The 12,366-nt window shown below is 35.4% G+C and overlaps 1 protein-coding gene across 1 annotated transcript in view; it reads left to right on the top strand.

Annotated features, from left to right (window-relative positions):
* VTA1 (vesicle trafficking 1) overlaps positions 1-12,366 on the top strand; it is a 95,847-nt gene that overhangs the window by 74,064 nt on the left and 9,417 nt on the right. The window contains exon 7 of the mRNA XM_027850679.1: positions 4,318-4,398. Within this exon, the coding sequence (XP_027706480.1) occupies positions 4,318-4,398 (81 nt within the window). The remainder of the gene's footprint in view (positions 1-4,317; positions 4,399-12,366) is intronic.

Raw genomic sequence — 12,366 nt, 5'->3', positions numbered from 1 at the left:
CAGAGGGGGGTTGGAGGGAGGGGGACAGGGAGAAAAGATAGACTGTTTAAACAAGTGAAGTGTTTTCCTTTTGTACTCAAAGTAGTAAATATACCAAATGTAGGGGACATTTTTTTTCCTCTTTTAAAACAAATTGCTTCTAGTCCTGTAATTATTTATGAAGGAAGATGTTAGTGATAAATCCAAATACAAGTAACTGAGATGACTTTTTTGTAATTAATACTGTCTTTTTAATTACAAATAATATTACTGTCCTCTATAGATTAAAAACTAGTGTCGGGTTTGTTATTGTTGTCTTTACGAATCAACATACCACTTCATAACTCACAAATTCTTCTGCCCAGCTTTTTCAAAACCCTCCAACTTCTGACTCAATCTAAATGATCCAGACTTATTCCCTCTACTCTGTTCTTTTGCTTCAGGACTTCAGCATAGGTTTCCCACTATCTTTACTTTGCTTATGTTGTTTCACCCCACTCCCTTCCTCCACAACATACATGGAATATCCTCTCAAGGTTAAGCAACTCTTCCATGACTGTAACTACGCAGATCCTACTGATCTTTCAAGACCTAGCTCAAGTTCCATTGACTTTATTAACAGCTTTCTCTAACTACTTTAGCCCACACTGAAGTTTGCCTTTATTTAGCTCTTGTGCAAGACATGAACGAATAGCTTGCTTTCTTAAAAGAGAGGAGGATATTGTGGGTCTCCATACTGCATATAGGGAAGGTCATATTATCTACTAAGTTCAGCTAAATTTGGAGAAATCCATCACCAGGTTGGCCTTGGGTAATGAAATTTTTGGACCCAGCAATTCTTGAACACTGTCTGCTAAAATATAGAGGAGGCTGCAATCTTCATCAATGGAGGTGATTTACTTACTGATGATATTATAAAACCTTTTAAATATTAGAAGTAGATTTGAGGAGAGAGGAATCCCTGCACAGTATACTTCTTTTGACAAACTGGAAAATAGTAGGAAGGAGAGTTTCCCTTGCTTACCAAGATTGTTTTCTTTTTATATCTTTATTCTTTTTGTGCCTTGCATGAAGTAGATGCTAACTAACAAATGCTTGTTGAATGGTTGAATCTATGGCATCTGAGATATTTGCAGACATTATTTCCAAGTTTTAGTTGCATGACTGCAGATATTTTATAGGTAAGAAGGATTCTATTCTTTTTTTTTTTTAACCTTGTAGTCAAAAGTTTGTAAATGTATGTGCTTACATTTCAGTGTTCATGAGATTACAAACAGTCAATCCTCAACTTTTGGGGGCAGGGGAAAGTAGCATTCCTGGAAAATGGTGCGAAAGTCAAAAAAACACAAATGTTGATACATTGAACTTATAGGAAATAGAGGGTTAGGTTCCCACAATCATCAAAAAACTGTAATCTGTCACTCGAGATTCCTGAAAATACCTTTTCAGCATACAGTTCTTTATTTTAAAAAAAATTAGTTCTGATAATAAGCTCTTTTCCTGATACAGTAACGATGAAATAATTCATAAAATACAAGAGAGAGGAGAGGCAACCCTGGGACTGTTCAGGGTGGGGCTGGGGTGACTATGTCAGAAGAACTCTAAGGTAAAAAAGGAAAAGGGGGAACCTGCTATCACTTCTCCCTTTTGGCTCTATGATTGAACTGTTCCCTGATGAAAAAAGCACATGCCTCATGGTGAGTCCTTATCCAAGCCAGGAACTCCTGCCTGGAGTGACTTGGCCCAGCAGCCTTCTCTGTTAGGCCCCACCCAGGATACTTGGGAGCACAGCAGCACAGGGGAGGCAGGATGCTCAAGATTAGGGGTGACTACAATTTACACACAAACTTAGCCATTTTTCCGTTTTCTCAATTACCCCATTGGTACTTGAAATGTTACTTTAACACTTTCTGGAGTGGATTCACAAACACTTTTAGGAATACATTCCTCCTTTTTGCAGATATAAACTTGTGCTCATCATGCCTCTCATTTTTTTCTCTACTGTGCATAGCCACAAACGTGCTCAGTTGCCAATGCAAAAGTGAAAATGAGATTGCTAATAAAATCATGTGAATGCTTGAAGTCACAAAAGTTAAATTCACGAATGTTGAGGATTGACTGTGTATCACAATACCTCTTGCATCATGCCAACCAATAGCTTGCCTTTTTCACACAGTGTAGAACCATAGGATCATAGAATTAGAGCCAGAAGGGATATTAAGGAACATCTAATCCAATACTTTACAGATGAGGGAATTGAGTCTAAGAGAGGGCAAGTGATCTGCCTAAAGTTACCCAGGTCATGACTGGCAGATTTGAGAGAAGCAGAGTCGGTTTGAGTTAGGAATACCTGGATTCGGATTCCATCTTAGACACTTGCTAGCTGTTTGAACCTGTGCATATCACTTACTATTTCTGGACTTCACTTTCTTCATCCATAAAATAATTGAGTTGGGCTTGACCTCTCAAGTCTCTTCTAGCTCCAGATCTGTGACCCTGTGACTCAAACCCCAGATCCTCTGACTTCAAATCCAGCACTCTTTAGAATGGATTACTGACAATAAAGGATTCCCTTTATGATTATAATTATAATTATACATACGTGTGTGTGTATACATATATGCACATATATGTGTCTATATCTCCACATCTGTTCGTGTTGATTTAAATAGAAGCTTTCCCTAAAGAAGAGTATATGAACCTGACAACCTCCAGAGACTCTTAACTGCCCTTAATACTGTTAGGGAAAAAAAGACTATTGAGATCTGTATAAGTCAGCTTTCCATTACAGTTACATTATGATAGAGACTTCTTGTCCTTCAGCTACTGAAATGGCTGCAAGGGAAGCAACTTTGTCCATAAGAATCTTTAGGATCTTCCTTTCCTCCTCACCCATGCTCCTCACAAATACTCATCAAGTTCTGCAACTCTCTCTTCTGTCTTTCTGTGTCTTGTCCCACAGTTAACACCCAGAAAATAAGATGATCTCAAGGTTTCAGTATCTTCAACATCACCATAAACCAAAGGAGTCTAGAACCTCCTATTTGAATTAGGAAAGTTACCTTTATGAACCTTTCAGGAAAGTGTTAATGAGCTTAAGTAATAATGAGGAATTTAGGTTAAATATATGTATTATTGTTTTTTGTAGTGATGTTAATGGAACAAGCTGACGATAAAGCTGTATGTAGAATGTTATCTGTAAAGAATATATACAAATATCTACTTTACATGAACATCAGCTTCTTCAGGCTATTAAATCACATAATTTCTTGCAGTCTTCACTTCTTGAACTTTATGGTTTTAGAAATATTGTTCCAGATTACGTGTCATTAAAATTTGGATAAGTTTCATGGGATAATATATGCCAAGAACTTACAGCTACAACCTATTATGAGGCCATTTTTTCTAGAATTTTAATAATCCTACCTGAGATCGTGACTCAAACTATTTTCTTGGAACATTTCTATATCCTCACAAACTGCCCAATTTGGCTTCTCTCCCTAATCTAGTTTCTTAATTCCTCTCTATCTTCAAATTATTGCCTCCTGCAAACCACCTCTTGCCTCAAAATGCAGTCTTAAATTAGTATTTAATTAAGTAATGGGGGTTTTGAGGCAGTTTGTATTTTGAAAGGAAATACAGTTCAATAATCCACCTTATAATTAGTAATAGTTTACATTTATATAACTTTAAGATCCATAAAGTACTCAATATACATTATCTCATTTGATCACTTTCATTTTATTGGGTTTGGGGAAAAAGAAGCTCCTCTTCTTTTTCTCTGTTTTTAATGTAACTTGAACTATATTTGCACAGTTAGGGAAATAATTACCTTTCTTTTCCTTGAATGTTTTGAACCCTAATTAACCTTCCCATTAATCAGAATTGGCAGTTACTAAGATGATGTGATATTTATAACAGCCTCTAACTAGAAATAAAGAATGCAATAGTAGGTTAAGTAAATGAAGATGGACTTATTCATAAAAGGCAAAGTAGTAACAGTGTAGCCAAGAAATTAAGAAGGATTTTTTTCTATCTACAATTATAAATTCAAAAACAGTTTGAAATGATTAGATATGTATGAATAAAAAAAATACACAATTGGGAACTTTCTACCAAAAAATACATATAAATTCTCAAAGTTTACTTTATCTATTCACCATATAACTTTATTATCAAAAATATAAAATTATCAAATATATCAAATCTGTTAAAGTCAGTATAGTTAGGTAATGTAGTAAATGCAGTAAAATTTCTATATGATTCCTTGCATGTTTTGTGAGTTTATAATTAAGTTATAATTAAATCTGATATCTGTTTCTACTTTACTGATTGCAGGTGTAACAGGTAGTACCATCCAACCCACTCCACAGAATATTCCTGCCGTTGATCCAGCTCTTTTCAGTACTATGTCCATAGGTAAGTCTGCATTTATTTGATTTGGGTGTTTTTATGAGGTTTTTATATTGTTTTTCACCTTATCTTTAAAGATAATAATAAATGAAGAATTTTTCCATTATTGCATGTTATAACCCATACATGATTTATCTTTCTTTATGATTTTTGTTCTTCTTGTCTTCTGTTCTGCCCCTCAAGATTCACCCAAAGTTCTAGAGGCCCCACTGTAGGTTTTCTTTATGTTTTGTAAACGCCAGTGATGTACTTGATCTGTCCACCTGTTATCATCTTACTCTCATCACAGGAGATCCATTTTCTTTTCTGGTCATCGTTTCCTCAGTGGTAGCCTTTGTGCCATTTTCTTACAATTTTGATTTTAGAAATGCAGCATTTTTACATAGCTTTCCAATGTACTTTGGGTCACCTGTGACTTTGATTCTTTAGAGACTGTGGTATTCCAAGATTTGCATATAAAAAAATGCTATGAGAATATTTGTTTGAAAAAGATGGGAGTTTGCATTGAGGGGCAGTTTTGGATTTTTTAAAATACTGTACAGTTTCTCAGATGCCACCCAGCTCACGCTCTTCCTTTTATACAAATCCAGGCCCACATCAGTGGTCAGTCATTTCCCTATCATATTCTGTACAATAGGCATTTTCATACTTTTAGTTTTTCCTATATGAACTATTAGGCTAATCTTTTTTTAATTAATTATGGATCTCAGTGAAGGAGGCCTTGTAACATTTACAAAAAGTACAATATCGTCAATGCAGTAAATATTTATTAAGTGCCTACTATGTGCTAGACACTGTGCTAAGTGCTGGGGATACAAGTAAGAAAAAGAAAGATAGTCCCTCCACTCAAGGAACTTACAACATGCAAAAGGCATCAGAAAAGGAGGAGGTGGAAAGGGAGCATGATAACAATGGAGTTGAATCCAGAGGGTGCAGTTGGTGAGAAATGGTCAGGTTGTTGGTCTTCTTTAAATGGAGGCTTTTTTCTTTGCTCTCTAGTCAGAGGGGCAGAGACTACTGATGAGATAGGACTACCAAAGCTGTAGTAATCTCCAGGATCATAAGTTTCCAGACATTGAGCTTTTCTTGGGAGCATGATGGTGGTAGTGTCAAATCCAAGGAATACAGCTAGTTGAATTGTAATTGAAATTGAATTTATGGACCTAAATCCATAAAAAAACAGTATCATTTAAAAGCAGAAGAATTTAGAGGACACCACCATCTATAGACAGTGACATTCCTTTAGTCCACAAGACATCCTCCACAACAGTAACAAACACCTTTGGCAAGCGTATATCTTGTTTTATACCTTGCTTGATACTAATGAAAGGAGAAGAACCAGGATGTTAAGAATCATACTGTAGGTAGAGAGGACAGTGTGTGTTTAACTTGAAGAAAAAAAGACTTAGGTGGCATATGATGACTGTCTTCAAATATTTTAAATGATGCCATGTGGAAGAGAGAATTAACTTGCTGTATTTAGTCTCAATGGGCAGAGTAAGGAGCAGGGAGTTGCAGAGAAGCAGCTAATTAGGGGATTGCTTTATAACTAACTGTCCAGGAGTAGAGTGTACTGTGTCCAGTGATAATGAGTTCTTAGGGGAGAAAAAGTTTATTCACTCTCAAGATCTCAACTTTTCCTTAACCTTCCTCCTCTCTCCAGCCTTCTAATAGATGCCTTTTGGAAGTTTTCATCCAGAAGTGGATATCAGAGATGCTGCCTTCCAGTCACTGAGATTCTGTAATATAATAATAAATGGACAATGATGAGATAAAAAGTTGCTTTAATAGGAATTTTATTTCACTGAGTCTTGTGATGAGATAGGGAAATGAAAGCCCAGGGAAGGTTTAATATCATGTTTTCTTCATTTATTCAGTTCAGATGGCAACCAGGCTAATCTACTTAAGTATAATTAAGTTTCAACTGATAAATGGCTAATTAATACCTAAGTTTAAGTAAGCTTTAGCAACTAAAGGAGTCATTAACACTAAAATGCCTCACTTTTTACGGAAAAGAACAATAGAACCCTGGACTGTAATAACTTCCTGAATGTAACATGGAAATCAATGATAACCAAAGTTCATTCCCTTTTGGTCTAAATCTAGATCATAATCTCATATAATATACATATATATATGTGTGTATGTGTATATAAATGTATATGTGTGTGTGTGTGTGTGTATATATATAAATATATATGTGAACTATGTTATAGAAATAATACAAGTGAGCAATGAAGATTGGAATAAATTGTATGGACAATTACAAATTTGCAAAATAGATTGTGTCCCCAAAGTATTCCTATAAGTTATAAACACCAAATCATTTCCCTATAGAAACATTATATATTGTATTTAGGTTTCCAGGCTCTCCCATAAAACCTTGCTTAACTCATTAAGGCCCTGAGTTATAATACTAATAGTATTATCTTGAGTTGCAGATCTTACAAGCAGGAAATACTGAATAGACACAGTTTCTTTCCTGTTCTTGGGCAAGGCATTCTTTTTTAATAGATAACTGTCCTTGGATGGCTTTCTATATCTTTTTCTGTACTTCTCAACCTTCTTTCCACATTCTTAATGCTTTAAATCTAATCAGGCCTACTCTAGTCCCCAAAGTACTGATTACTCCAAAAATTATTTTCTTTTCTCCTTCAGTCAAAATTCCTATTCTCTTAGTTTAAAAGTGTTAGTGGGAAAATAAGCTGAACCAATTTTTAGTCTGCAAATTCTTCTAGAGCAAGTGTTCTTAATTAAATGTCTAGGCATAGATTTTTGGGGGTCTGTGAACTTGAGTGGGGGTATGTGACATCTTTATTATAACCTCTAACTGAAATTTAGCATGCCCTTTCATTATGAATGTAGGCAACAAGTCATTATCCTGAAAAGGGCTTCATAGGCTTCACCAAACTGCCAGAGGTTCTCCATGACACAAAAAAAATGTTAAGAACTAATCTCGATATATGTTTGATTCTTGAAATGGGATAGATTGCTTATTCAGATGAATCTCAGTTGGTAAAATTTCAGGCAATAAAACAAGTGAAAAAATTCACCAGATTCTATAGATTCTAATTCTCTAGGTTCTGTAAATCGTCCGGATTTTTTTCCCACAATGGTTGCAATGGCAGTAAGAGCTCCAGCCATTTATTATGTATTTGTAACTTATAAATTGGGAAAATCTGCAGTGACTAATTTTTTTTCAAATTCTGTGATTCTTACTTGCATAAAACAGGGCAATAATAGGACATATGTAGATAACTAACTTTTTATAGAAGTTTTATATTTCTGGTCGACCAGCATGCTGTATTTAAAAATATTGTTTCAAGTGAAATCAAAATTGTGAAGTTATTATTCAATAATCAGTAAGCATTTATTAAGCCTTTACTATGTTGCAGACCCTGTGCTGAATATGGGGATACAAAGAAAGGCAAAAGACAGTCCCTGCCTTTAAAGAGCTCACGATCTAATGAGGAACACAGCACCTAAAAAGATGAAAAAGGGGTGGGAGAAAAGCAATACAACTGGATAAGAAATGATGCATTGGCTGTCCTGAGGGCCCTCCTTAAATGGAGGATCTGAGATGAACGAACATAGGGGTGAAAGGTATGAGAAGGAGTGAGATTCAGGGTTGATGTGATCTTGCAAAATGATGAGACTCTGATGAAGTCCAGGGATATTATATATATATAGTACACATTATTATATAATCTAGATATAGAAATTAACTAAGAAGCTCTTTGTTTACATTTAATTATTTAATTGGATAATAACCATGTCTGTTACTTGCAGTTTTTTTTTTCTATTCACACAGGAAATAGAGTGAAATTGTCTAGTCAATTCAACCTATTTGGCAGAAATCCAAGATAGGGAAAACAACTTTTTCCTGTTATGACTAAACTGGGTTCACAGAGTTAATTGAAAAGAATGAGCTTTGGACACATACGTTTTTATTCACAATTATTTTTTTCCTTGAAAGTTTCAAAATAACACGAAGATTATCAGTTGATTTTTTTTTCAAGTATACTTTCATTAGTATCAAAAAATGTAAAGAATTTAGCAGAATATTGGTCATCACTTACTTAGCCACATGAAGTATATTCATTTATTTTTGACATTGAGTCTCCGTATCTAATCCAAGCTAGAAATACATTGGTCACTCTGATCCCACTGCTGATCATGGGAGCCTGAGAGTTGCAACCTGGGCTTGTTTGCTCCTCCTTTGGTAGCCTGGTGGCCCTCACTCACCAGGGCTTACCGTATCATTGTTAGACTTAACCATAGTGGGACAAGACTTAGTGAAAACACTTGATCAATTTATTAACACATTGCTACTTAGAACTCCTGAGCTCAAGTCATCCATCAGCCTTTGCCTCCCCAGTAGCAGGAATTGCAGGCACATCCGCGTGCAGTGTAAATAATTTTCTTCATCTCTTGGATGGAACCTAAATTAAGAAGGCTTCTTAATGCTTCATTATGATTTTTTAAAAGGTAACAAATAACAACTGCTATCATTTTATTCTTACATTCTTCTTAATGACATTTCAGATCAATATGTGGTTATTTAAAGCCATCCAAACCTATTGATTGGAGAAAGTAAGTTTCATTATTAGGGACATCATACACATACACACACACACATCTACTATGTGTTCTCATTAAGTCTGTGGGAACTTATTCACTTGGCTCAGTGTGACATCTGGACAGGTTTATTTAGAATTGATTCTGTTACTTAATCCCCTGAGTGTAGATAGCACTATGCATTCTTTGTTCCTGATAAGAGGTAAAGGTCTTGCTGGTAGCAACCATAATCTTAGCTGATACATACTAGAGGCTTGAAGTTCCCCTGTGTTTATTCTAGCTTTCCAGGTTTTATCAGAATCTGAGAGGGGAAGGAAGCAAAAAAGTACGAATTGAGTAGCAGTTGAACCTGAAAGAGGTAGGGTAGGGGAAGAGAAAAAGGAGAAAACTGGATATTGATAAGTAGCCTGAGGTTGTATGAGAAAACATTTATTAATCAATCAGTAAACATTTAATAAGGACCAATTATGTGCCAGGCACTGTGAAAAAAAAGAAAAGATATTTCCTGCTCACAAGGATCTTACAGTTTAATGAGGGAGACAACATGCAAACAAATATACAGAGCAAGCTGTATACAGGATAAATTGGAAATAATTAACACAGGGAAGGCACAGGAGTTAAGACGGGTTAGGGAAGGAAGTATGTCTTTGTTACAATGATCTGTTGTTTAGGGACTTTTTGTTTCCTTACTACTATTAGGCCTGGTTCAATTGATCCCTTTCTATAATAATAAAAATCATAAGATGTAAGAGTTGGAAAGGACCTTGGAGATGATATGATGTGACCCTCTGCCTAGGGGTTCTCAAAGTGTACTTTACACTACTTTAAACTACTGAGACCCTTTTGGAGAGTGTAAAGTCAAAACTATTTTCATAATAATACTAAGATGTTTTAATTTCTAATGTGATAAATATTGTTAGATATAGCCCATATTGTTGTTCATCCTTCATTTTCAAAGAAGAGTAATGACATCACAGTAATAGGGTCAGAGTACAGTGTGTTTGGCTATGACTGTTTAGTACAGTATGAATTTGGAAGGTACTACCACAGATCAAGCATAAGTGGTCTGTTAGGATATTTAGGATGGAGTTGGCTCTGGATTTTTGCAACTCACTTTTTCTTTGTGCTTCTATGATTCTGCTTTGCCTATGGAATATAATGCCTTCTTTGATACAAGCAAATGTGCCCATGCTAAGCAATCCTATTCCAGCATTTCGCATATCTCACAGTCAGTGCTAAGGTTCTTCAGCGATACCTTGAGAGTGTCCTTATACCACTTCTTCTGACCACCCTGTGAAAGCTTACCTTGTGCAAGTTCTCTGTAAAATAGTGTTTTGGGTAAGTGTTCATTTGGCATTAGGCTTATAAACAAAATCTCTTTGACGATCCTCAGTAATTTTTAAAAATAAAAAAGGCTCCTGAGACCAAAAAGCTTGAAAACCACTGCCTCACCATTGACGTTCCTATTGATATTCTCCAGATTTTCATTGTCCTTTCTGTGATGTAACTGCTAAGACTAGGCACATTGTTATAAATGCAGTCTAACCAGGGCTACGTACAATGAAACTTTTACTTTTCTCACACTGGACATTAGACTTATGTCATTGTACTCTAATATCAAATAAACCTCTTCAGTTCCCACATCACACTATTAAACTAACATTATACTGCATTAAAACCACTACGTGTTTTGCTCATCTCGGGGATTTTTTATTTTTGACCCAAGGATATGAATGAATTTTTTTTAAAAAGTCATTTATTAAGTGCTTACTGTGTGTTAAGCACGAGGGATACATATTGAAAAGCAGTTACAGTCCACGCTGTCAAGAGGCTCAGTAAAGTAAAGCAATAAAGCAGATGGATACATCTTCTTTAATCTCATTTTCACTGATAAAAGCCATATACATTCCTGATGTTGAACCATTTGACAATGCTGAGGACTTCAGTGGCCAGGTCTTCATTAGCTATAACTTCTGGGGAAGCAGGGGCTGCAAAAGCAGTTAGTTGCCATGTCACATCACAGAAGTTTTTTGTTTTTTGTTTTTTGTTTTTTTTCCTGGGTGAGGGCTACAGAAGCAGGGCTGGATATAAGCCTGGTAAATACTGCTTTTCCCGTGGCTCTTGAGCTCCTGGTCCTATGCTATTTCCAGGGTCTGAGGGGAGGAAGAGGTGGCAGTGGTTTGATTCTCCTACTGCTGTCTGTGCCTCAAAATGGTGGATTGCTTGTCCCACAAGCAGTTAGCCAGATTGAATGGCATAGGGGAGGCTGCAGGGGCTGGGCTGGAAACATGACTAGTGGTCTGGGAGATGTAGAATTTTGCCTATATTTTATCTCGTTTCTAACTTTTTGAGTTTGTTTGTTTGTTTGATGGGGGTGGAGCAGGGCGTGATGCTGATATTGTTATCCAGTCTTTGAGCTATCTTTCCTAGCTTCATATCATCAGCAAATCTTCATGTATGCCTTCATCCTAATCATAATTTTACATTTTTAAAAAAGCTGTTTTATTGATGCCTTTTGTTTTTATATTAGTCATTTCTAGTCATCACCACTACTACCATAGCTTTAGAATTAAACAAAATAATAACAGTTAAGTGAAGATAACTGATAAAGTACCTATATCTGACAGTCTCTCATTGTAGACTCCGTTTGACTTAGAAAAGGAAGGAGCTAGGTTTGTCTTCAAGACCAAAATTGTTCTTTATAGATATTCAGTTTAACTTTCTTTTGGTGATCTTTTAATTACTCTTTTACATCATGTATATTTTTCTTCTGGTTCTGTTTACTTCAGTCTATATCAGTTTGTCCATGTCTTCCCATTTTTCTCTGAATCCTTTATATTTATGATTTCTTACTGCATAATATTCCATTACATTTTCATATACTCCTGTTTGTCAAGCCATTTACCATTTGATCTACTTTGCTTCCAAGCTACCACATAAATGCTATTATTAATATTGTGGCATGTGCAGAGCCCTTCATTTTATCTTTTACTTATGTTATGTGCATTAGTGAAATTACTGAATCAAAGACTATAGGTACCTTAATTACTTTCTTTCTATCCTAGATTATTTTCCAGCTCAGTTCTACCAATTGCCTTCCTGTCTTCCTGTGGCCTCTCCAACACTATTTTCATCTTTACTAATACTTTGCCAAATTACTGGGAATGAGGTGAAACCTCACATCGATTTTAATCTATATTTCTCTTAGTTGTGATTTGGATCTTTTTTTTTAGATTGACATTTTTGTATTATTTCTTTTGAAAATTTCATATCCTTTAATCAATTATCTATTAGAGAGTGATTCTTGTTCTTACATATTCATGTAAATTTCCTAAATATTTTGTATCTCAAACTTTTATCAGTGATGTTTTATGCAAAGATTTTTTCCTCATTCAA

Source organism: Vombatus ursinus, unplaced genomic scaffold (assembly GCF_900497805.2).
Source record: "Vombatus ursinus unplaced genomic scaffold, bare-nosed wombat genome assembly UNPS02009132.1, whole genome shotgun sequence".
Taxonomy (NCBI): Eukaryota; Metazoa; Chordata; class Mammalia; order Diprotodontia; family Vombatidae; genus Vombatus; species Vombatus ursinus.
This window is presented reverse-complemented; position numbering and strand designations above follow the sequence as displayed.